Here is a 27,217-nt window from a genome sequence, read left to right as displayed (position 1 = left end):
GTCCCACTTGTTGTTGATTCTTCACAAAAAAATACAGTTTTATATCTTTATGTTTGAAGCCTGAAATGTGTCAAAAGGTCGCAAAGTTCAAGGGGGCCGAATACTTTCGCAAGGCACTGTATATGAAAACGTAATGTTAGTGTTGCTTTAAAGTCATATTGGAGGACCACAGACGTCTTGCATGACCTTGATTGCAAACATACCAAGCATATACATGTATAGTGCAATCTGACAAAAAGCGTTTTTTCCGTTCACATTCGTGTTCCTGTTTTGGTTTTATGTCTCACAATCCTGACAGGGGAATAGTTGTTATGCTGAAGTCATGAAATAATATGCATTCAACTCAGTGATCAAATTACTCTGACTGCAAGTCCCTACTGCAATGTTGGGCAGTCGCTAGCAAATGGAATATACATTTTTTTGGTTTGTTTAACTGTGAGAAAAGATCTACTTCCTCTTACTGTTATTACTTCACTTTCAATTTCATGTTTATTTTTTCAAGTGTGGTTTGTGATCTCTAACTCCACTCCTCACTTCCTCTATTATATGTCCTGTTTGAAAGTGTAATATTATGACTCTGTTACTGTATGTCAGTTGTCATAAGTGGAATGTAGGTTTTCATCAACTATAACTATTATGGCTAGCGCTATTTGTTATGTATTATAACTGAAGTATAACAGAGTAAGGAAACCACACATTGACCTTTTTGGGTTAAGCTAGAATGATAAAATAGTATTAACAGAACAGGGTGGACACTAGAAGAACAAGGAATTTTGGATGGAAGTTGGTTGCCTATAACACCATGTTTTCAGAGCCACCAGTGGTGTAAAGTACTTAAGTAGTACTTTTAAGTATTTTTACTTAAGTAGTTTTTTTGGCTATCTGTACTTTACTATTTATATTTTTACCAACTTGTACTTTTACTTCACTACATTCCTAAAGAAAAAGAATGTACTTTTTCCTCCTTACATTTTTCCTGACACCTAAAAGTACTTGTTATATTTTGACAGTAAAATGGTCGAATTCACACACTTATCAAGAGAACATCCCTGGTCATCCTACTGCCTCTGATCTGGCGGACTCACTAAACACATCATTGTAAATGATGTCTGAGTGTTGGAGTGTGCCCCTGGATATCCATCAATAAAAACATAAGAAAATTATGTAATCTGTTTTGCTTAATATAATGAATTTTGAAATGGTTTATACTTTTACTTTTGATACTTAAGTACATTTGAACAATTCCGTTTACTTTTAATACTTAGGTATATTTAAAACCAAATACTTTTAGACTTTTACTAGTATTTTACTGGGTGACTTTCACTTTTACTTGAGTCATTTTCTATTAAGTTGTCTTTACTTTTACTCAAGCATGACAATTGAGTACTTTTTCCACCACTGAGCGCCACCATATACTGATCATTGGTGACAGTGAACACAGACTGGGACCCCATTGTTTGAGGTTTGGAGCCTGTTGAATGGCTACCAAATTGTCCTAAAATGTTTAATTTCATTACATTGTGTGTTTTTTCTGTTTTCAATCCCTTCTATGTGTTTGATGCTTAATCAAAAGGCTGACTATGGTCATATACTCATTAGACTAGCTACTGTCATAGTAGGCTGTGGTGAAAGAAAAGTCAAAGTAAATGGCTGAATATGAATATATAATTTACAAGACTCTACAATAGAGTAGTAGAAGTTTAAATGTTATAGGCGAGGTGTAAGTTTTTCCCTTTCACCTAGGAAGTCTGATCCATGATCAAATACCCATCATTCAAATACAGTGACGTAAGGCCACGACGTCAAAGGGTCTGTTCTGTTGACTTCCAGATAGGGGTAGTGTGGGAAAGTGTCACCCAACCCGACCAGCAGACTGCAGTGAAAGCGTGAGAGACCAGACCAGGAAAAAGAAAGAATATCGACTAAAAGAAAGATAGAAACGAACTATAATCAACTACAAATGAGAGAGGGTGAAAATCAACTTTGCGATATCTGAAAGCCACCTTGGTTAAACGCAACGTTTGTTCTGACACAAAGGTTTATGCCAAGACGCTCCTCTCAATGCATTGGTTTCGGTGACAGCTTTGGACAGGAATAGAGTTAGTGACGGTGAGAACAATGGTAAGTTTATATTTTTTTTTTATTTTCAGCAAATTAAAGAATAAAAAATAGTATATTAATATGTTTATGTTTTCATAATTTAGTTTCTGCACCTATTGCACACACGGTACCTGTAGGCTCAGAAGCGTTTGTTGTTGTTGTGACTGTCACTACATTAAGCTACAGCCTTGCGTTGAATTACATTAGACCGTTTTCCCACATTGAACTTGACTGATTTTATGTAAAATACACCTTATTTAAAGGCCGTGTGCTACAGTCATAATATTGTCTTTTTTTATTTTAGTTTTGGTTTAAATTTGTGCGAGATCATACACAATTCCAACAAATTAATGCAACTAGATTATTTTATACAGACCCATGTGAGTTTTTATGAAAATGGTTTGTGAGTGTCATTAGAGGGTCAGGTTAATAAGTTAGAGTAGCACTCAATCAACCAAACTTAAATGGTTAGATATGTTCTATTATGCTAGTTGATGAAATTACAATGTGTATTCTGTGGATAACAGTTATAGACCCAGGTCTGTTAGTCTATCCTATATATATCTGTAAAGTCCATGAGCAGACTATCCCTGTCTGCTTGATTGAACGAGACATGTAAAAATACATATTGTCGATTTGTGAGAGGGGGTTTCCTAGCTAAATGCTAGGTACTCTGTTGAGGCTGGAGTGAGTGAGTGAGGAAGGGAGTGAAGGGAGGAAGGAAGCAAGGAGGAGAACTGGAAAAGGCAGCAGTTCCTGTGTTAGGATTTTGTCGCCGGTTGATTTTTAAACACAGACTATTCCTCAGCTATGAAAACTTCATTGGTGGGGGCCGAACTAAAATAGTTAAACGTATTTCCTCAAAATGTATGTTTCAATCCAATTTAACCAAAGCAATCCAGTAGCCTATTCACCATATGACAGTTGTAATAGTAAATACAAATGGGAAAGAAATGCACCTTTCATTAAAACTTGTATAACTCATGATGTATTGACCGGTAATGTATAACAGCTAGTCCTAACTTGTCTCTACGAGGGCACTGTGTTCTAACCTGGCCATATCTCATTCCGGTTCTGTGAGTCTGAAAGGGTGTTATTGACAGTGAGATATGGAGTCACTGAGATTGTACTTGTTTTGTTTGTTCTCTTGGTTTCCTGTAAGTGTCAGCGCAGTCAGCATCCTTGACTCCTGAAACACTCACTTCCCTGTCCGGCACAGAGGGAAAAAAGTCAGGGATAGTCCCGTCAGGATATAAATTATGTTATGTTCAGTCTATTATTATACTGCCTAAATATCCTGTTTTAAGTAGGCCTTCTTATTCACCTACAGTACATGTAGGCCTGAATCCTATCTTGAGATTTGTGAGTCTTCGTTCAAGCCTTCCATTGATATCAATCAATGTATTTACCTGAAAGTTAAGTGAAGCGTGCACATCTCACGGTTAGGATGTGGCCGCTATAGTAGATTTTGGTGGCACGCAAGAGTGTCATTGTCACAGTGGGTTGCCCAACCTTTGTTGCCCCAGGCTAAAGTGGTTATTTGTTTGTAAAGCTATAGCGTGCCACCATGTTCCTTCAGAAAGTCAGAGCTTACAGTAAAAAGAACCGTCCAAGTCATCCAGATGTCCAGGCTCATCTGCCCCAGTTCAGTTGTTGGCCGTCATCTTCCTGTTCTGTCCTGTTTTTCCCCTATGGAAGCTTAATCTCTCATCCATTATGACTAATAATTCATGTTAATGTGAACAATGCACTGTTGTTAATGATATAAAATATCACCTTTAACATGATAGCACAAAGACGGGGACAGATGTTGAAAAAATGTATGTGAGCTATTCATTGTGTCAATCAATGTGTCCGTACCTCCCCCTATTTAAATACTTGTAAATCATACATCAAATATGCACAAAATCAGAAGTGGTTCCAGCTAAGTCCTGTGGCCTTACCAGGATGTATCTTCCATTAACCTCAACTTGTTTGTTGTGTGTTCAGGAGAATGGGAAGAACCGCCTGCAGCAGGCCCAGGATGAGGTGGAGGAGGTGAAGGTGATCATGCTAGATAACCTCAACAAGGCTGCCGAGAGGTCAGGCAAGCTGGGAGATCTTGATAACAGGGCAGACGAACTTCTGGAGAAGGTGATTGTTGTACTTTATGGGTGCGCCCCAAATGGCACTGTATTCCTCGATAGTCTACTACCTTTGAACAGGGCCTATAGGGCTCTGGTCAAAAGAAGTGCACTATATTGGGAATAAGGTACCATTTGGGACATACCCTAAATTAAGAGGCGTAATAAGAGACGTCTTAATGGAACCAAATCATGACTTAATATAAAACACAAACATAATTTTAAGATACTGACTTTGAAGGCCATACTTTGATGATTGCAATGCTATAATACTGGTAAAACCTTAGGTGGGTTTCAGAGAGACACAATAGCACAAAAGGTTTCTCCTTTGGAATTCTTCTTTGGTGTGTCTCATGGTAGTTTTCCAATGTTCCATACGAGTCCAGGGAATAGCCAGGAAATGTCATATTGCTGTCTATAAATACACGTTAGGTGGAGTTGGAGGCAAAAAATAATGGACAATTTACATCCTGATTGTGGTTTGCAGTGATATTTTTAGAAAGGTATTTCCTATTGTTGTAAGATTAATGAAACCCACTGGTCTCCCTCTGTATTATGAGAGGGGTGTCCAGGACGTGCCACAGGGCACATGTCCGTCCTGGTCAACCCTGGGGTCAACCAACCAGGTCGCAGCGTTCCCACATCACTCCCCAGCCAAGCCGGCTGGGGAGTTATGTGTCATGTTATGTTACAGCCTTATTCTAAAATATAATTATTTTTTTAATCTCATCAATCTATGCACAATACCTCATAATGACAAAGCAAAAACAGATTTTTAGAAATACCTTATTTAAGTATTCAGACCCTTTGCTATGAGATTTGAAATTGAGCTCAGGTGCATCCTGTTTCCATTGATCATCTTTGAGATGTTTCTACAACTTGATTGGAGTCCACCTGTAAATTCAATTAATTGGACATGATTTGGAAAGGCACACACGTCTATATTATGTCCCACAGTTGACAGTGCATCTCAGAGCAAAAAACCAAGCCATGACGTTGAAGCAATTGTCCGTAGAGCTCCGAGACAGGATTGTGTCGAGGCACAGATCTGGGGAAGGGTACCAAAAAACACAGTGGCCTCCATTTTTCAATGGAATAAGTTTGGAACCATCAAGACTCTCTCTAGAGCTGACTGCCCGGCCAAACTGAGCAATTGGGAAAGAAGGGCCTTGTTCAGGGAGATGACCAAGTCCCCGATGGTCACTCTGACAGAGCTCCAGAGTTCCTCTGTGATGATGGGAGAACCTTCCAGAAGGAAAACCATCTCTGCAGCACTTTACCAGTCAGGACTTTATGGTAGAGTGGCCAGACAGAAGCCACTCCTCAGTAAAATGCACATGACAGCTCGTTTAATTTTGCAAAAAGGAATATAAAGGACTCTCAGACCATGAAAAACAAGATTCTCTGGTCCGACAAACCAAGTTTGAACTCTTTGGCCTGAATGCCAAGCATCATGTCTGAAGGAAACCTGGCACCATCCCTACAGTGAAGCATGGTGGTGGCAGCATCATGCTGTGGGGATGTTTTTCAGCAGCAGGGACTGGGAGACTAGTTAGGATCAAGGGAATGATGAACGGAGCAATGTACAGAGAGATCTTTGATGAAAGCCTGGTCCAGACCACTCAAGACCTCAGACTAGGGCGAAGGTTCAAATTCCATTAGGACAATAACCCTAAGCACACAGCCAAGACAACGCAGGAGTGGCTTCGGGACAAGTCTCTGAATGTTCTTGAGTGGCCCAGACAGAGCCAGACCTTGAACTCGATCGAACATCTCTGGAGAGACCTGTAGATAGCTATGCAGCGACACTCCCCATTCAACCTGACAGAGCTTGAGAGAATCTGCAGGTGTGCACAGCTTGTAGTATAATACCCAAGAAGACTCAAAGCTTTAATCATTGCCAAAGGTGCTTCAACACAGTACTGAGTAAAGGGTCTGATTACTTATGTAAATGTCTATTTCAGTTTTTTTTATTTTATACATTTGTAAAAAAAAAAAATATTAATAATAATAATACTTTTTTGCTTTGTCATTATGGGGTGTTGTGTGTAGATTGATGAGGGGAAAAAACAATTTAATACATTTTAGAATAAGGCTGTAACGTAACACAATGTGGAAAAGTAAAGGGGTCTGAATAGTTCTCGAATGCGCTGTAGTTCTCTGAGAACGCACTGAGCGGCTGACTGTGGTGTGCCCCAAATCACACCATATTCCCTATATAGTGTACTACTTTTGACGAGGCTCTGGTCAAAAATAGTGCACTATAAAGGGAATAGGGTGCCATGTGGGACATAGTCATAGTTCTTTGAGGACTTGCTGGCTGGCTGACTGGGTAACTGGGATAAACAAAACAGCAGTGCCAAGAAAAAAAAACACTAGTCTAGATTCTTTGGAAAAAACATTGAGAAAGTAGTGTGCACTGTAACTAAAGACTTCTGTCTACCGAATTGTCAGAAAATGGTGGGTTTCATGACATAATAGTTTCTTTCTGGAGTTTAAAATATATACAATGCAGCGCAGCCTCAATTGCAGATATATAGAATACACTCCATATTCAGGAGGGGGGGGGGGCATAGGGTCTTGGCATGAACATCAGACTAACTTTTAACATCTTATGTTTGATTTCAGAGTAAAGCTTTCTCAAAGTCTGCTCGGAAAGTGAAACAGCAGAAGTGGTGGGAACACATGAAGATGAAAGTGTTGCTGACTGGCGTAGGGGTCGTCATGGCAGCCATCATCATTGGGATCATTGTATGGTCAGCATCTGGACCTGACAACGGAGAGCAACCTGCTGCAGGGCAACCCACCTCAGGGCCTTAGGATCCAAGACTGTCTGTCAGAGCAAAAGACATGGAAGAAATGAAGATGGAGGATGGAGATGGACACAGGGGCAGGCGAGACCTCAGAGGAAATAAGGAGTCAGTCAAGACAGAAATAGTGGCGGAAGATAAAGAGTGAGGTTTTCTAGCCTGGTCCCAGATCTGTTTGTGCTTTTGTCAAATACATTGCTGTCATTGTCAAGCCAAACATTTTGCATGATAATGAGTGACAAGGAGTTGGCATGATGATGGCACAAACAGACTGGCACTCAGGCTGTAGGTTTTCCACCTAAGCTCAAACTAGGTTTTGTGGGTTGACTTTTCTGAACTATGCAATCTGTGATATTGTTTGTTTTTAGAGGCATTTCAGGCTCTGTGATCTGTGTGTAGATCGTTGAATGAAATGGTACCATCACCAGCTCAGCTGCTTCCCCATTCGGCATCATCTTCAACTGGACCTAGTTGGTCAGGCTCACTGGTTTCACATTCATACTCAGAAATGTTTCAGCCTCACCATAATATTTGGTATCGGTGAATGTTTTGTCAATTCAAATTAAACATATTGCGCCTTTGGAATGTAAAAAATCCCCATTGGATGAATTGTGTGACCGTTTCAAAGTATTCCATTTAAGCTGTAAGGGGACATCACATAATTATATTTCTCATTAAATGTTTTGAGTAATTTCTTCTCATAATTTAATTCTTTGTTTTTACGGTCAAAATAAATATATGAAAATGCACATCATTTTGATATGTACATAAAACGCGGTTATGTTTGAGGCCAATTTGGGCAACGCAGTATGAATATTTATATTTAATTTTTCATTCATTGTCTTACAGGTAATCAATGTGTACAGTATCAAAAAAACAGTGCTGAGAAATCACATATCTTCAGTTGTCCAAAATCTGTTTTTTGTATTTTATATTTGTTACAGACTTCCCTTGCCCTTTTGTTGTTTACTCTTGACATACTAGTATTTGAAATATATATGTAAAATTGTAGTGCATTGTAAAATAAAAGGAATTGACCAGATATATCTGCAGAGAATCTTTATTTTGAACTGTGTGTATGTAACAGTATAGACTTTACGTCCGTCCCCTCGCCCCGACCTGGGCGCGAACGCATTGTTGCAGAGCAAGGGGAACCACTACTTCAAGGTCTCAAAGCGAGTGATGTCACCGATTGAAATGCTATTAGCGCGCACCACCGCTAACTAGCTAGCCATTTCACATCCGTTACATTTACAACTGACAGTTGTGTGTACAATTTACATTTGTACACCATAAAGTTACTTTTTTATTTGAGAGAGAGAGAGATTCCGAAAAAGGTCCAGTTACCAGGACTACAAAACTATGCATACCTCAGCCTAAACATCAGCACCACAGGTAACGTCCACAAAGCTGTGAACGATATGAGACAAGGCAAGAAGGGACTCTGCATGCAGAATTCTGCAAAAACATCCTCCATGAAGAACGTAAAACACCAAATAATGCATGCAGAATTAGGCCGATACCCGCTAATTATCAAAGCCATCACCAACTGAGAGATGAACCTAGAGAATAGTCCCCTATGCAATCTGGTCCTAGGGCTCTGTTCACAAACACAAACAGCCCCCACATAATCCCAGGACAGCAACACAACTAGACCCAACAAAATCATGAGAAAACATAAAGATAATTACTTGACACATTAGAAACAATTAACAAAAGAAAATATCAAACTAGAATGCTATTTGGCCCTAAACAGAAAGTACACCGTGGCAGAATACCTGACCCCTGTGGCTGACCCAAAATTAAGAAAAGCTTTGACTATGTACAGATTCAGTGAGCATGGCCTTGCTACTGAGGGAGGTCGCCGTAGGAAGACCTGGCTCTCAAGAGAAGACAAGCTATGTGCAACAAAATGAGGTGGAAACTGAGCAGCACTTCCTAACCTTGTGCCAAATATATTACCATTTTAAAGACACATATTTCCCTCAGATTACACAGACTCACAAAGAATTAGAAAACAATCCAATTTTGATAAACTCCCATATCTACAGTGTGAAATACCACAGTATGCCATCACAGCAACACGATTTGTGACCTGTTGCCACAAGAAAAAGGAAAACGGTGAAGCACAAACACCATTGTAAATACAACCCATATTTATGTTTATGTATTTTCCCTTTTTTACTGTAACTATTTGCTCGTCGTTACAATGTACATAGCCATAATTTGGAACTTTTGTGTGTAATGTTTACTGTTAATTTTGTAATGTTTTATTTCACTTTTATTTACTATATATTAGACTTGCTTTGACGATATAAAAATATCTCCAATGCCAATAAAGCCCTTTGAATTGAATCGAGAGAGAGATCCTGAACCCCACCCACCCACACATAATGTGTGATAGGACGGGTAAAAGTCACGTGATGGTGCATTGTCATACCCGGTAGACAGTGTGGTGTAGCTAGCTGGCTAGTTGCTGCACATTTCAGGTTATGACAAAACACAGGTAATGTAAGTCAACTTTTGTGTGACTTTAATTTGATGTCGCAGTATAGCACAGTCTATTCACGGACATTTCTGTGTATTCGACAAGTTGGCTAAAACAGCTCAATGAGAGAGTGGTTGAGCAGTATAGGGGTTAGCTAAATGAATTAGCTAACTAGCTAACTGTGTAGCTAGCTTGCTAACGTTATCGAATCAACTCGAGGTCGGAAGGTAGCTTGGGCTTTGAGTGTAATTTTGCTCAATCTCTTTTTAGTAAATTCAAAAAGAGTCAAATTAAATTAGCTTCATGGTTAGCTAATGTGGCTAAGGAAAATAGTTTGATTGACGCTCCACAGATTGGTATTCTGAAGATGGCTTCTTATTTTGATGAGCATGACTGTGAACCAACGAATCCCGAAGAACAGTACCGTCAGAATGCACTACTAGAACTGGCCAGGTGAGATTCAAAGATCTAACTGACCACACAGCCTGTCGTTTCCAATGGGAACAAATTAGTCATAATGTACAGAACAAGCAATAGAGGCAGAGCCAATCACGAACTTTTGCAAAGGGTAATGTCTACAAAACTTAATCCACTCTGTTCATAACAGATTTTAGTTTAGGGAACAGAACTTTATTGAGATACATTTTTTTCATCGATGAGAAAATTTGCAGAATGTTGGCTAAAATCTATCATGTTCCATCTTCTGCCGGGCATTGGGCTTCTTCTCACTACAATATTTGGTAATGAGGGGAAATGCCAAGCGGATGTTTCACATTTATACATCCGGTGAAATATCTGTGCTGACATTGCCTGTTCTTTTTCTTCGGTGGGGTTTATCGGTGGTTGGCATCCAATGTTATTGTGCCTTACCACCACCTACTGTTACATTGCCTGTTGACCTCTGTGTAGGTCTTTGATGCAGGGCCTCGACATTGACTCGGGAGCGTTTGACCTGTCGGACTGGGACCAGCGTCTTCCTCCCCCAGCTGCTAAAACAGCTGTCCAAACCTTACCTGTGGTTGTCATATCCCCAGAGCAAGCAGGTGAGTCCTGCTGCACGAATAAGCTACCCTCTAGCTAATTACATATGAAAAACATTTGGGAATTATATGCTACTATCAAAATGCTATGCTGTCTCACGTGGTACCCAATTAAATTTGAATTCATTATAATTGCAAGCACGACTACCTCTAGTCTGCAAGTGTAGTCAATGGATGTCTGTGGATGTTTCAGACTGTGGGATTGAACTCGCTCTCTCCCCCCCCCCCCCTCATCTAGACAAAGGGCTGAAGTGTCCTGTGTGTCTGCTGGAGTTTGAGGAGCAGGAGACAGTGAAGGAGATGCCCTGCAAACACCTCTTTCACTCTGGTTGTATCCTGCCCTGGTTAGGGAAGGTGAGGGCTTGTCCACTGACTCGTCACACACACACACACGGATACATTTTCACATATAGGTTTGATGGTATGTACAAATGAATGTACTAATTACCTGAACACAGTGCACTAAACATAAAGAACAGCCCATACAAATGCATTTAACAGATTCACTACATGGAACAGTCACCCCCCCAAAAAAATCCAACGGAAGTTTGTTCTGAAGTGTCTGTCCTATATCTGAAAGATCAGGAAACATGATTATTTCTATGTATTTAACCCCTTATTTATATCACTAAACAGTCTACATACAGTGCCTTGCGAAAGTATTCGGCCCCCTTCAACTTTGCGACCTTTTGCCACATTTCAGGCTTCAAACATAAAGATATAAAACTGTATATTGTGTATATATATATATATATAATATTTTTTTGTGAAGAATCAACAAGTGGGACACAATCATGAAGTGGAACAACATTTATTGGATATTTCAAACTTTTTTAACAAATCAAAAACTGAAAAATTGGGCATGCAAAATTATTCAGCCCCCTTAAGTTAATACTTTGTAGCGCCACCTTTTGCTGCAATTACAGCTGTAAGTTGCTTGGGGTATGTCTCTATCAGTTTTGCACATCGAGAGACTGAATTTTTTTCCCATTCCTCCTTGCAAAACAGCTCGAGCTCAGTGAGGTTGGATGGAGAGCATTTGTGAACAGCAATTTTCAGTTCTTTCCACAGATTCTCGATTGGATTCAGGTCTGGACTTTGACTTGGCCATTCTAACACCTGGATATGTTTATTTTTGAACCATTCCATTGTAGATTTTGCTTTATGTTTTGGATCATTGTCTTGTTGGAAGACAAATCTCCGTCCCAGTCTCAGGTCTTTTGCAGACTCCATCAGGTTTTCTTCCAGAATGGTCCTGTATTTGGCTCCATCCATCTTCCCATCAATTTTAACCATCTTCCCTGTCCCTGCTGAAGAAAAGCAGGCCCAAACCATGATGCTGCCACCACCATGTTTGACAGTGGGGATGGTGTGTTCAGGGTGATGAGCTGTGTTGCTTTTACGCCAAACATAACGTTTTACATTGTTGCCAAAAAGTTCAATTTTGGTTTCATTTGACCAGAGCACCTTCTTCCACATGTTTGGTGTGTCTCCCAGGTGGTTTGTGGCCAACTTTAAACAACACTTTATGCATATCTTTAAGAAATGGCTTTCTTCTTGCCACTCTTCCATAAAGGCCAGATTTGTGCTATATATGACTGATTGTTGTCCTATGGACAGAGTCTCCCACCTCAGCTGTAGATCTCTGCAGTTCATCCAGAGTGATCATGGGCCTCTTGGCTGCATCTCTGATCAGTCTTCTCCTTGTATGAGCTGAAAGTTTAGAGGGACGGCCAGGTCTTGGTAGATTTGCAGTGGTCTGATACTCCTTCCATTTCAATATTATCGCTTGCACAGTGCTCCTTGGGATGTTTAAAGCTTGGGAAATCTTGTTGTATCCAAATCCGGCTTTAAACTTCTTCACAACAGTATCTCGGACCTGCCTGGTGTGTTCCTTGTTCTTCATGATGCTCTCTGCGCTTTTGACGGACCTCTGAGACTATCACAGTGCAGGTGCATTTATACGGAGACTTGATTACACACAGGTGGATTGTATTTATCATCATTAGTCATTTAGGTCAACATTGGATCATTCAGAGATCCTCACTGAACTTCTGGAGAGAGTTTGCTGCACTGAAAGTAAAGGGGCTGAATAATTTTGCACGCCCAATTTTTCAGTTTTTGATTTGTTAAAAAAGTTTGAAATATCCAATAAATGTTGTTCCACTTCATGATTGTGTCCCACTTGTTGTTGATTCTTCACAAAAAAATACAGTTTTATATCTTTATGTTTGAAGCCTGAAATGTGGCAAAAGGTCGCAAAGTTCAAGGGGGCCGAATACTTTCGCAAGGCACTGTATATACAGTGCATTCGGAAAGTATTCAGACCCCTTGATTTTTTTTCACATTTTGTTACGTTACAGCCTTAATCTAAAATGTATGACATTGTTTTTTTCCCTTCAATCTACACACAATACCCCATAATGACAAAGCAAAATGTGTTTTTTTTTAAACATTTATTTATATATCACATTTACATAAGTATTCAGACCCTTTAATCAGTACTTAGTTGAGCCCCTTTGGCAGTGACTACAGCCTTGAATCTTCTTGGGTATGACAAGCTTGGCACACCTGTGTTTTTGGGGAGTGTCTTCCATTAATCTCTGCAGATCCTCTCAAGCTCTGTCAGGTTGGATGGGGAGTGTTGCTGCACAGCTATTTTCAGGTCTCTCTAGGGATGTTTGAACGGGTTCAAGTCCGGGCTCTCGCTGGGCCACTCAAGTACTTTGAGACTTGTCTCGAAGCCATTCCTGTGTTGTCTTGGCTGTGTGCTTAGGGTCATTGTCCTATTGGAAGGTGAACCTTTGCCCCAGTCTGAGGTCCTGAATGCTCTGGAGCAGGTTTTCATCAAGAATCTCCCTGTACTTTGCTCCGTTCATCTTTCCCTCCATCCATTTGAGTCCCGGTCCCTGCGGCTGAAAAACATCCCCACAGCATGATGCTGCCACCACCATGCTTCACCGTAGGGATGGTGCCAGTTTTCCTCCATACGTGGGGTTTGGAATTCAGGCCAAAGAGTTCAATCTTGGTTTCATCAGACCAAAGAATCTTGTTTCTCATAGTCTAAGAGTCATTAGCAGCCTTTTGGCAAACTCCAAGCGGGCTGTCATTTGCCTTTTACTGAGGAGTGGCTTCTGTCTGGCCACTCTACCATAAAGACCTGATTGGTTGAGTGCTGCAGAGATGGTTGTCCTTCTGGAAGTTTCTCCCTTCTCCACAGAGGAGCTCTGTTAGTGACCATCAGGTTCTTGGTCACCTCACTGACCAAGACCCTTCTCCCCTCGATTGCTCAGTTTGGCTGGGCGGACAGCTTTAGGAAGTCTTGGTGATTCCAAACTTCTTCCATTTAAGAATGATGGAAGCCACTGTGTTCTTGGACCTTCAATTCTGCAGAAATGTTTTGGTACCCTTCCCCAGATCTGTGCCGTGCCACAATCCTTTCTTGGAGCTCTACGGACAATTTATTCGACCTCATGGCTTGGTTTTTGCTCTGACAAATCATGTATCCAAATCATGTCCAATCAATTGAATTTACCACAGTTGTACTCCAATCAAATTATAGGAATCAATGGAAACAGGATGCGCCTGAGCTCAATTTTGAGTCTCGTAGCAAAGGGTCTGAATACTTATGTATGTCATATTTCAGTGTTATTTTTGTTTTAGATTAAGGCTGTAACGTAACAAAATGTGGAAAAGGGGAAGGGGTCTGAATACATTCCAATTGCATCGTATAGTGTACTTCCATAAAAAAATTCAGCTGGTACCGGGGGACCGTCAGACAAGTCTTGTGAGGGTGTCCTAGCGCAAAACAACAGACATGTTCATGCGAGTCTCACCTTTCCACAGAGGGGTCATATTAGTGTGTAAACTGTTAGGACGCTACAGGCAGAAGTTGGCAGATCGGCTGTACCAACTCCAGACGAGTCTCAAGACGCTTGTGGGGATTCTAGATCAAAACGGAGAACACCCTGTCTTCGTGAGTCTCATCTTTCCATAGATGGGTCATAATAGTTTGCCTAACCGTTCTGACGCTACAGACGATTTTGTGAGAAGACCAATTTTTGGGAAGTCTCATGGTCTGACAAACACCGCTCTATATCTTGTCAACTTTCACTGCAGATGCGGAAGTGCGACTCTTGCGGATGTGGTGGGGTGGACTGAGATGCATCCAATGCAAAAAAACATATCTCTTGCTTAAACTGGCAGTTTTTTATGGGGTTTATTTCATTATGCTTATTTAGATCTCAGCAGGGCGTGGATCTTATGGGGTTAACAAGTGACATGGGGCGGCAGGGTAGCCTAGTGGTTAGAGCGTTGGACTAGTAACCGGAAGGTTGCAAGTTCAAACCCCCGAGCTGACAAGGTACAAATCTGTCGTTCTGCCCCTGAACAGGCAGTTAACCCACTGTTCCTAGGCCGTCATTGAAAATAATAATTTGTTCTTAACTGACTTGCCTTTATTTAAATAAAGGTAAAATAAAAAATAAATAAATAAAATAAGGGATCATAGCTTTCACCTGGATAATCTGTCATGGAAAGAGTTCATAATGTTTTCTACACTGTGTATAACATTTACATTTTTGTCTTTTAGCAGACGCTCTTATCCAGAGCAATTTACAGGAGCAATTGGGGTTAAGTGCCTTGCTCAAGGGCACTTCAACAGATTTTTCACCTAGTCAGCTTGGGGATTCGAACCAGTTACCTTTCGATTACTGGCCCAAAGCTTATAGCCACTAGGCTATAACCTTTGCAGATTCCCGCTAACTCTTGCTGTCCTATCATCACAGACAAATTCTTGCCCGCTATGCCGTCTCGAGCTACCAACCGACAATCCAGAGTATGAAGAGTTCAAGAAGGACAAGGTGGGTGTGAAACTAGGGTATCAGTCATTTTCCTGGGAAATCGAATTCAAAGTGCTTTTCCCTTTTAGAGTTGAAACTTGGAATGTGTCCCAAATGGCACCCTATTAACTATGCAGTGGTCTATGGGTCATGGTCAATATAAATAGTGAACTGGATAGGGAATAGGGTGCCATTTGGGACACAGCAATGGTCAGTGTCAACCCGTTACTAAATGGAGCATTTCTGTCTGTTACAGGACAGGAGAAAACAGAGGGAAAACAGACTGGAAGATCTGCATGGAGCCATGTACACATAACGGCTCAGAGCACACTGCTTATTGCTGATTTCCCCTTTCTAGCGTTGGGTCGCAATAGAATTAAGAATTGACCAAAGCTGCAAATAATATTATGTAGCTATTATGTTTTATCGTATGTACTGTAAATATGTCCGTTTTAAATACAGTCAATTGTACAAAGACTCATTTTGTGATTCAAATTATGGATGATCATTATACAATGAAAGAAATACTGAGACAGTTGAGTCTGTTTGATCTCTACATTCACTGCCTTAACACATCAAAGCATTTCTTCCTTTTCCCCAAGATGCAATACATTGACCAAAACAGATGATTAAATGGCTTTTCATGGCATATGTTTTGTTGGCCTCATATTTATCAGACTTTAAATTCAATCTGTTTATAGTGTTGCTTGCTTTGGCATCAGCATTAAAGACCCAGTGCAGTCAATTCTGATTTCCTGTGTTTTGTATCATTTTGTACAACAGGTGATGAAACAAACTAAAAATGTGTTTTTATTTTATTTTTATCAGTGTTATTGGTTAAAAATACAATCTACATAGGACTTTCTAATCAGCAGGTTTGTATGGGCAGGAGTTCGTTTTCCATGGTGACATCACCATGCGGTAAATTGGATAATAGACCAATAACTAAGAGTTCCAAACCTCAATTTAAATAACTGCTAGTTTTCAGTTTTCCCCTCCCCACTTAGACCACTTCCAGACAGTCCTAGCAAATTTCTTGTTTGCTTAAACTATTTTGGTTGATTTTAATGTAACCTCTAACAGTAAGGTACTTAATTGATATAAAAATGGCTGCATTGGGCCTTTAACACCCTACCCTGGTATAGGGTATTGAAGAAAGCTTAAGGAACATCACCTGTACACACTACCTGTGAAAATGCACTGAACAAAAATATAAACACAGCATGCAACGATTTTACTTAATACAGTTTATATAAGGACATCAGTCAATTGAAATATATTATGCCCTAATCTATGGATTTCACATGATTGGAAAACAGACGGGCATCTTTTGGTAAGATACCTTAAAGAAAAATGGTGGGGTGGATCAGAAAACCAGTCAGTTTCTGGTGTAACCACTATTTGCCTCATGCGGCACGACACGGCTCCTTCGCCTAGAGTTGAATAGGCTGTTGATTGTGGAATGTTGTCCCACACTTCAATGGCTGTGCAAAGTTGCTTGATATTGGCGGGAACTGGAACATGCTACGTACACGTCGATCCAGAGCATCCCAAACATGCCCAAACATGCTCAATGGGTGACATGTCTGGTGAGTATGCAGACCATGGAAGAACTGGGACATTTTCAGCTTACAGGAACTGTGTAGAGATCGTTGAGACTTGGGGCCGTGCATTATCCAGCTGAAATATGAGGTAATGGCGGCGAATGAATGGCATGACAATGGGCCTCAGGATTTCATTGTGGTATCTGCATTCAAATTGCCATCAACAAAATGCAATTGTGTTTATTGTCTGTAGCTTATGCCTGTCCATACCATAACCCCACCACCACGGGGCTCTCTGTTCACAAAGTTGACATCAGCAAGCCGCTCGCCCAAATACATGCTGTCCGCCATCTGCCCGGTACAGTTGAAACCGGGATTCATTCGTTAAAACACACTTCTGTAGTCTGGCCCAGGAGTGGGAGGGTGAACGGAAAGGCTCTGGAGCAACGAACCGCCCTTGCTGTCTCTGCCTGGCCGGTTCCCCTCTTTCCACTGGGATTCTCTGCCTCTAACCCTATTCAGGGGCTGAGTCACTGGCTTTACTGGGGCTCTCTCATGCCGTCCCTGGAGGGGGTGCGTCACCTGAGTGGGCTGAGTCACTGATGTGGTCATCCTGTCTGGGTTGGCGCCCCCCCCCCCCCCCCCTTGGGTTGTGCCGTGGCGGAGGTCTTTGTGGGCTATACTCAGCCTTGTCTCAGGATGGTAAGTTGGTGGTTGAAGATATCCCTCTAGTGTTGTGGGGGCTGTGCTTTGGCAAAGTGGGTGGGGTTATATCCTTCCTGTTTGGCCCTGTCCGGGGGTGTCCTCGGATGGGGCCACAGTGTCTCCTGACCCCTCCTGTCTCAGCCTCCAGTATTTATGCTGCAGTAGTTTATGTGTCGGGGGGCTAGGGTCAGTTTGTTATATCTGGAGTACTTCTCCTGTCCTATTCGGTGTCCTGTGTGAATCTAAGTGTGCGTTCTCTAATTCTCTCCTTCTCTCTTTCTCTCTCTCGGAGGACCTGAGCCCTAGGACCATGCCCCAGGACTACCTGACATGATGACTCCTTGCTGTCCCCAGTCCACCTGGCTGTGCTGCTGCTCCAGTTTCAACTGTTCTGCCTTATTATTATTCGACCATGCTGGTCATTTATGAACATTTGAACATCTTGGCCATGTTCTGTTATAATCTCCACCCGGCACAGCCAGAAGAGGACTGGCCACCCCACATAGCCTGGTTCCTCTCTAGGTTTCTTCCTAGGTTTTGGCCTTTCTAGGGAGTTTTTCCTAGCCACCGTGCTTCTACACCTGCATTGCTTGCTGTTTGGGGTTTTAGGCTGGGTTTATGTACAGCACTTTGAGATATCAGCTGATGTACGAAGGGCTATATAAATAAATTTGATTTGATTTGATTTGACTTCTCCAGCATGCCAGTGGCCATCAAAGATGAGCATTTGCCCACTGAAGTCGGTTACAATGACGAACTGCAGTCAGGTCAAGACCCTGATGAGCACACAGATGAGCTTCCCTGAGACGGGTTCTGACTGTGCAGAAATTCTTCTGTTGTGCAAACCCACAGTTTCATCAGCTTTCCTGGTTGGCTGGTGTCAGGCGATCCCGCAGGTGAAGAAGCCAGATGTGGAGGTCCTGGGCTGCCATGGTTACATGTGGTCTGCGGTTGTGAGGCCGGTTGGACGTACTGCTAAATCCTCTAAAACAGTGTTGGAGGAGGTTTATGGTAAAGAAATTAACATTACATTATCTGGCAACAGCTCTGGTGGGCATTCCTGCAGTCAGCATGCCAATTGCACGCTCCCCCAGAACTTGAGACATCTGTGACACTATATTATGTGACAAAACTGCACATTTTAGAGTGGCCTTTTATCATTAAGGTGCAGCTGTGTAATTATCATGCTGTTTAATCAGCTTTTTGATATGCCACACCTGTCAGGTGGATGGATTATCTTGGTAAAGGAGAAACTCACTAATAGGGATGTACAGTGCATTCGGGAAGTATTCAGAACCCTCAACATTTTCCACATTTTGATTCATCCAATTTAGAATAAGGCTGTAATTGTTTTTTCCACTCATCAATATAAACACAATACTCCATAATGACAAAGCAAAAACAGGTTTTTAGAAATGTTTGCAAATGAATAAAAAATACAAAAGGTGAAATATCACATTTGCACAACTATTCAGACCCTTTGTTGAAGCACCCTTGGCAGCGATTACAGCCTCGAGTTTTCTTTGGTATGACGCTACAAGCTTGGTAAACCTGTATTTGGGGAGTTTCTCCCATTCTTCTCTGCAGATCCTCTCAAGCTCTGTCAGGTTGGATGGGGAGCGTCGCTGCAAAGCTATTTCCAGGTCTCCAGTGATGTTCGATCAGGTTCAAGTCTGGCTGGCCACTCAGAGATTTGTCCCAAAGCCACTCCTGCGTTGTCCTGTTTGAAGGTGAACCTTCACACCAGTCTGAGGTCCTGAGCACTCTGGAGCAGGTTTTCATCAAGAATCTCTCTGTACTTTGCTCCGTTCATCTTTCCCTCGATCCTGACTAGTCTCCCTGTCTCTGCCGCTGAAAAACATCCCCACAGCATGATGCTGCCACCACCATACTTCACCGTAGTGATGCTTGGCATTCAGGCCAAAGAGTTCAATCTTGGTTTAATCAGACCAGATAATCTTGTTTCTCATGGTCTGACAGACCTTTAGGTTCCTTCGGCAAACTCCAAGCGGGATGTCATGTGCATTTTACTGAGGAGTGGCTTCAGTCTGGCCACTCTACCATAAAAGGCCTGATTGGTGGAGTGCTGCAGAGATGGGAGAAACTTCCAGAAGCACAACCATCTCCACAGAGGAACTCTGGAGCTCTGTCAGAGTGACCATCGGGTTCTTGGTCACCTCACTGACCAAGGCCTTTCTCCCCCGATTGCTCAGTTCGGCGAGGCGCCCATGTACATTTTCTTTATCCCTTTACACTTGTGTGTATAAGGTAGTAGTTTTGGAATTGTTAGGTTAAATTACTCGTTGGTTATTACTGCATTGTCGGAACTAGAAGCACAAGCATTTCGCTACACTTGCATTAACATCTGCTAACCATGTGTATGTGACAAATAAATTTGATTTGATTTTCTAGGAAGAGTCTTGATGGTTCCAAACTTCTTCCATTTAAGAATGATGGAGGCCACTGTGTTCTTGGGGACCTTCAATGCTGCAGAAATGTTTTGGTACACTTCCCCAGATCTGTGCCTTGACACAAGCCTGTTTCAGAGCTCTACAGACAATTTCTTCGACCTCATGGCTTGGTTTTTGCTCTGACATGCACTGTCAACTGTGGGACCTTACATAGACAGGTGTAGCATGGGTCCTCAGATCCTCAAAAGGTTCTACAGCTGCACCATCGAGAGCATCGTGACTGGTTGCACCACTATGGTATGGCAACTGCTCAGCATCTGACCGCAAGGCACTACAGAGGGTAGTGCCTACGGCCCAGTACATCACTGGTGCCAAGCTTCCTGCCATCCAGGACCTCTACACCAGGCAGTGTCAGAGGAAGGCCCTAAAAATTGTCAAAGACTCCAACCAGCCTAGTCGTAGACTGTTCTCTCTGCTATCGCACGGCAAGCGGTACCGGAGCGCCAAGTCTTGGTCCAAGAGGCTTTGAAACAGCTTCTACCCACAAGCCATAAGACTCCTAAACATCTAATCAAATGTCCACCCAGACTATTTGCATTGCCCCCCTCCCCCTCCTTTACACCTACCCTCAGTTGTTGTCATCTATGCATAGTCACTTTAATAACTCTACCTACATGTACATATTACCTCAACTAACCGGCGCCCCCACACATTGACTCTGTACCGGTACCCCCCCTGTATGTAGTCTCGCTATTGTTATTTTACTGCTGCTCTTTAATTACTGGTTGCTTTTATTTCTTGTTCATTTATTTATTTTAAACTGCATTGTTGGTGAAGGGCTTGTAATTAAGCATTTCACTGTAAGGTCTACAACTATTGTATTCAGCGCATGTGACTTATAACATTTGATTTGATTTTGTGTGCCTTTCCAAATCATGTCCAATAATTTTAATGTACTACAGGTGGACTCCAATCAAGTTGTAGAAACAGGATGCACCTGAGCTCAATTTGAAGTCTCATAGCAAAGGGTCTGAATGCTTACGTAAATAAGGTATAATTTATGTCACAAGTTTGCAAAAACGTCTCAACCTGTTTTTGCTTTGTCATTATAGGGTACTGTGTGCAGATTGATTAAATAAAACATTTAATCCATTTTAGAATAAGGCTGTAACGTAACAAGTGGAAAAAGTCAAGGGGTCTGTATACTTTCCGAATGCACTGTAAATACATTTGTGCAAACATTGACAGAAATAAGCTTTTTGTGCGTATGGAACATTTAGGGAATCTTTTGTTTCATCACATGGGACCAACACTTTACATGTTGCATTTATATTTGTATTCAGTATAGATTAAGGACCAATCTCACAGCTGTGGTTTTCCTCAGGTCCTCTAGAGACGAACTGTAAACCACTCAATCTCATTTCCTCAAATATTAAAACGTTTGATATTGTCATGTTATATTTACCCCAAAGAAGATAATGATCCAGCTTTTTTTGCACACAAAGTCCCGTGGGTGGTTATAAAGCATGTTGGTCTGGTTGGCCAAACTTGTCAATGCTTCATGTCCATTCGTAAGCATATGACAAAATAACCTCTAACTGCTGACTCCTGTGATTGAGTCCTGAAAATAGACAGTTGCTCTGAAATGCTAACGGTACTCAACTATTTCAAGGCAGGGTTAATTGTTCTGCCATATTTCGAAGGGATGTCTTGTAGAGAACATAAGTCAAATAATTTAGGAAAGGTAGCCTCAAAACCTGAGTGATCTTGCAATATCACACATTGCAGTTAGTTTGGTTTCACAAGGCTAGAGGAGAGGAGCAATAATTTGAGGAGTTGATGTTCTGGGCTCAAGGGAAGACCTAACGTTGATTTGCCTGTATTTGTCAGACCCAGCCTCTTCAACCGTGCCAAGTGGTCTGACGTACAAGGGTAACTCTTGGTAGCTACAATGCAATAAAGAGTTGAGTGAACTTATGCAATATTGATTAAATAGACATTTTCAGTGGGTAGTCTGTCAAGCCATCTAACTGATTTTTCTGAGAAGATGCAGCTGATACTCATCCCAGATCAGTCATGTCGAAACAAACCATTTACTAATCTTGTGCCCAAGAATAAACCATACAAGAGCAGATCATTTGCTTATAATTACATTTTATTTCATATTTGAATATAAATCTGACAAAATAAAATTGGTAAATGATAGATAAGCATACACCTTTAAAAACAATTTATAAAAGAAAATGCTGTTTGCTTTTTTTGGGAGGGGGGGGGTAATCATCTTTCCTCCCATTATAGAGAAGAATTTAGTAAAATACATGTTTTACATAGTCATTTTATAATCTTTGAAAACTATTATATCTTTCAAGACATTTGATCTGCATTGCTGTTAGTCTTTTGCAACTGGAATTGGTATTCTCTCACACAAAATGCACAACTAAAAAAAGTTACAATAAGTGCAGGAATTGGAACAAAAAAGTACTTAAATACCATGTCATCATGTTTTGGCCTTGTCTACAATAAAGAGAAATGTTTACACATAATAGTTCCAATCCCGTGAAGGTACATTTTTGTCAAAGCTGCCGGTTGAAGTCTAACCTTGATACTAAGTTACAGTATGGTGAAACAAAATACAAAATAAGGTTATTTGAAGTGAAATATTTGAAAAAAACTTTTTGGCTGGTAGTGAATGAGGGGGAAAAAAGCCAACAGAATCAAACCGAGTGAACTTACACTGGAGCTATAGAATTTTTACATCAGAAACTACCAGTATGCTTTCATTTTGTATTTTCTGTGTAGCCTGGCTGTTTTATAACATGGCCAACCCACCAAACTCCAGTGTAGATTCCTATCTTTTTTGGAAAGAAGGATAGGAAATACCAGCTACGCATCTGCTCAGCATCTGCCTTGGAACAACAATTCCACTCACAATCACAGAGGTAGCTGACATGAAGAAAACGAAACATTTAAAATAGTTTTGTTGGCTGAAACACCATTCAGTGATTGTATTGTACAGTTGAAAATATACCAGACACAATGGCCCAACAGAAAATACTGGGTTAGTGATAATGTTATAGAGGCCTACCCCCTAAAAAAATATTTTTTTAATTTCAGGAAATACATAGGCATATAAAGTTCTTTATACATTTGCGTAAAGAAATTTGCCAGTGAAGCCCCTGGGCAGTTAGGGCCCATTTCAATTGAAACCCCTTAAACATAGGCCCCAGGGACTTTAATTAATGCTATTAATTACTTGCATTTGATTTCTCTCTACGGAGACAATCATTGGCCTCAAGGTGGCGCTGGTTAATTACAGAAATAAGTTCTCTCCTGGTGACCCTCACCTGGGGCATATTTTTTTGTTAGTCAGTCAAAGTTGAGTTTTATTCTGAACCATTTCAACTCATTACACGTAGATGTTTGGCAATGAGAAATACATAAGGTTATATTGAAAGGGGAACCTGATCCTAGAGCAGCACTCCTACTCAGACTAGAGGTCGACCGATTAATTAGGGCCGATTTCAAGTTTTCATAACAATTGGTAATCGGCATTTTTGGACGCCGATTACATTGCATTCCACGAGGAAACTGCGTGGCAGGCTGACCACCTGTTACGCGAGTACAGCAAGGAGCCAAGGTAAGTTCCTAGCTAGGGTTAAACTTATCTTATAAAAAACAACCAATCTTCACATAATCACTAGTTAACTACACATGGTTGATGATATTACTAGGAGAACTAGCTTGTCCTGCGTTGCATATAATCAATGCGGTGCGTGTTAATTTATCATCGAATCGCAGCCTACTTTGCCAAACGGGATGATTTAACAAAAGCACATTCGTCAAAAAAGCACAATCGTTGCACGAAATGTACCTAACCATAAACATCAATGCCTTTCTTAAAATCAATACACATAAGAATATATTTTTTTAAACCTGCATATTTAGTTAAGAAATTAATGTTAACTAGGGACATTGTGTCACTTCTCGTTCATTGCAGAGGGTCGGGGTATATGCAACAGTTTGGACCGCCTGGCTCGTTGCTAACTAATTTGGTAGAATTTAGCATAATTATGACATAACATTGAAGGTTGTGCAATGGAACAGCAATATTTAGACTTGGGGTTGCAAATACGGATCGGTTCTGTATTTTGCTGAAAGAATAAGCGTTTTGTTTTCGAAATGATAGTTTCTGGATTTGACCATATTAAATGACCAACGGCTCGTATTTCTGTGTTTATTACATTATAATTAAGTCTATGATTTGATATAGCAGTCTGACTGAGCGGTGGTAGGCTGCAGCAGGCTCGTAAGCATTCATTCAAACTTGCCAGCAGCTCTTAGCAATGCTTGCTTCACAGCGCTGTATGACTTCAAGCCTATCAACTGCTGAGATTAAGCTGGCAATACTAGTATCTATTAGAACATCCAATAGTCAAATGTATATGAAATACAAATGGTATAGAGAGAAATAGTCGACGTGTCTTAATTCCTATAATAACTACAACCTAAAACTTCTTAACTGGAAATATTGAACCACCAGCTTTCTCATGTTCTGAGCAAGGAACTTTAGCTTTTTTTTATTTTTTTACATGGCACATATTGCACTTTTACTTTCTTCTCAAACACGGTTTTTGCATTATTTAAACCAAATTTAGCATGTTTCATTATTTATTTGAGACTAAATAGATTTTATGTATTATATGAAGATAAAATAGAAGTGTTCATTGTTCATTCAGTATTGTTGTAAAGTATTTAGTCAGCCACCAATTGTGCAAGTTCTCCCACTTAAAAAGATGAGGCCTGTAATTTATATCATAGGTACACTTCAACTATGACAGACAAAATTAGAATAAAAAAAATCCAGAAAATCACATTGTAGGATTTATGAATTTATTTGCAAATTATGGTGGAAAATAAGTATTTGGTCACCTACAAACAAGCAAGATTTCTGGCTCTCACAGACCTGTAACATCTTCTTTAAGAGGCTCCTCTGTCCTCTACTTGTTACCTGTATTAATGGCACCTGTTTGTACTTGTTATCAGTATAAAAGACACCTGTCCACAACCTCAAACAGTCACACTCCAAACTCCACTATGGCCAAGACCAAAGAGCTGTCAAAGGACACCAGAAACAAAATTGTAGACCTGCACCAGGCTGGGAAGACTGAATCTGCAATAGGTAAGCAGCTTGGTTTGAAGAAATCAACTGTGGGAGCAATTATTAGGAAATGGAAGACACACAAGACCACTGATAATCTCCCTCGATCTGGGGATCCACGCAAGATCTCACCCCGTGGGGTCAAAATGATCACAAGAACGGTGAGCAAAAATCCCAGAACCATACGGGGGACCTAGTGAATGACCTGCAGAGAGCTTGGACCAAAGTAACAAAGCCTACCATCAGTAACACACTACGCCGCCAGGGACTCAAATCCTGCAGTGCCAGACGTGTCCCCCTGCTTAAGCCAGTACATGTCCAGGCCTGTCTGAAGTTTGCTAGAGAGCATTTGGATGATCCAGAAGAAGATTGGGAGAATGTCATATGGTCAGATCAAACCAAAATATAACTTTTTGGTAAAAACTCAACTCGTCGTGTTTGGAGGACAAAGAATGCTGAGTTGCATCCAAAGAACACCATACCTACTGTGAAGCATGGGGGTGGAAACATCATGCTTTGGGGCTGTTTTTCTGCAAAGGGACCAGGACGACTGATCTGTGTAAAGGAAAGAATGAATGGGGCCATGTATCGTGAGATTTTGAGTGAAAACCTCCTTCCATCAGCAAGGGCATTGACGATGAAACGTGGCTGGGTCTTTCAGCATGACAAAGATCCCAAACACACCGCCCGGGCAACGAAGGAGTGGCTTCGTAAGAAGCATTTCAAGGTCCTGGAGTGGCCTAGCCAGTCTGCAGATCTCAACCCCATAGAAAATCTTTGGAGGGAGTTGAAAGTCCGTGTTGCCCAGCAACAGCCCCAAAACATCACTGCTCTAGAGGAGATCTGCATGGAGGAATGGGCCAAAATACCAGCAACAGTGTGTGAAAACCCTGTGAAAACGTTTGACCTCTGTTATATACCCTTTGTTGGCAATGACAAAGTATTGAGATAAATAAGTATTTGGTCAATAAAAAGTTTTCCACCATAATTTGCAAATACATTCATTAAAAATCCTACAATGGGATTTTCTGGATTTTTTTTCTCATTGTCTGTCATAGTTGAAGTGTACCTATGATGAAAATTACAGGCCTCTCATCTTTTTAAGTGGGAGAACTTGCACAATTGGTGGCTGACAATACTTTTTTGCCCCACTGTGTGTGTGTGTGTGTGTGTCTGTGTATATATATACACATATATATATATATATATACACACATATATATATATATATATATATATACACACACACACACACACACACACACACACACACACACATTTAAAAATGTTAAAGAAATAAACCTTGGTACTGACTTTTTTGACCTCCCCCAACACAATTTATTTTTTTTTTTTTAAATAAATCGGTATCGACGTTTAAAAGTCATAAAATCGGTCGACCTCTGAGACGCTCTATAAATACATGCCCTGATCTCAACATGTACAGTATCTCACTCAGCACATTAATAACAGGCTTTGAGAAGTCTCTTACAGAGATTGTATTTCTCACAGTATCCAAATAAGGCTTCCAAGGAACCAGCCTAGAATCCATCCATTTTCTTTCTCTCTGCATTGTTGGGAAGGGCCTGTAGGTAAGCATTTCACTGTTAGTCTACACCAGTTGTTCACAATGCATGTGACATAAAACTTGACTTGAAATAGTAGATATCCATATATATATATATATATATATATATATATATATATATATATATATATATATATATATATATTTTTTTTTTTATATATATTTTTTTCCTTCTTCCAAATAAGACAGTTAAATGAGTCAAATTTGCACCTTTCAAAATGGATTGTAGCCAGTGGAGCCTGGCTCATAATGGCTGGAACGGAAGTCATGGAATGGCAAACTCCTGGAAACCATGTTTGATACCATTCCACTCAAGCCATTACCACGAGCCCGTCCACCCCAATTAAGGTGCCACCAACCTGTGATTGTAGCCGACCAGTTGACTTATAAAAATTGTGTACATTACATGTTG

The 27,217-nt window shown here is 40.8% G+C and overlaps 2 protein-coding genes across 3 annotated transcripts; both read left to right on the top strand.

Moving 5' to 3' along the window:
• The first annotated feature begins 1,815 nt into the window (after positions 1-1,815).
• Positions 1,816-8,075, top strand: LOC110536263 (vesicle-associated membrane protein 5). Its single transcript, XM_021621953.2, has 3 exons — positions 1,816-2,121; positions 4,090-4,233; positions 6,852-8,075. The coding sequence occupies exons 1-3, from the start codon at positions 2,119-2,121 to the stop codon at positions 7,041-7,043; spliced, it is 339 nt and encodes a 112-aa protein (XP_021477628.1). The 5' UTR covers positions 1,816-2,118; the 3' UTR covers positions 7,044-8,075.
• A 1,325-nt stretch (positions 8,076-9,400) lies between these two features.
• On the top strand, positions 9,401-16,153 carry rnf181 (ring finger protein 181). Of its 2 annotated transcripts, none has more exons than XM_021621951.2 (6): positions 9,401-9,539; positions 9,874-9,974; positions 10,431-10,564; positions 10,800-10,915; positions 15,349-15,423; positions 15,659-16,153. In XM_021621951.2, the coding sequence occupies exons 2-6, from the start codon at positions 9,889-9,891 to the stop codon at positions 15,716-15,718; spliced, it is 471 nt and encodes a 156-aa protein (XP_021477626.1). In that variant the 5' UTR covers positions 9,401-9,539; positions 9,874-9,888; the 3' UTR covers positions 15,719-16,153. The 2 variants fall into 2 exon arrangements, with proteins under 2 accessions (XP_021477626.1, XP_021477627.1); XM_021621952.2 differs by having other exon boundaries at positions 9,403-9,544.
• The last annotated feature ends 11,064 nt before the right edge of the window (positions 16,154-27,217 follow it).

The sequence above is a fragment of the Oncorhynchus mykiss genome, chromosome 11, assembly GCF_013265735.2.
Source record: "Oncorhynchus mykiss isolate Arlee chromosome 11, USDA_OmykA_1.1, whole genome shotgun sequence".
Classification (NCBI taxonomy): domain Eukaryota; kingdom Metazoa; phylum Chordata; class Actinopteri; order Salmoniformes; family Salmonidae; genus Oncorhynchus; species Oncorhynchus mykiss.
This window is presented reverse-complemented; position numbering and strand designations above follow the sequence as displayed.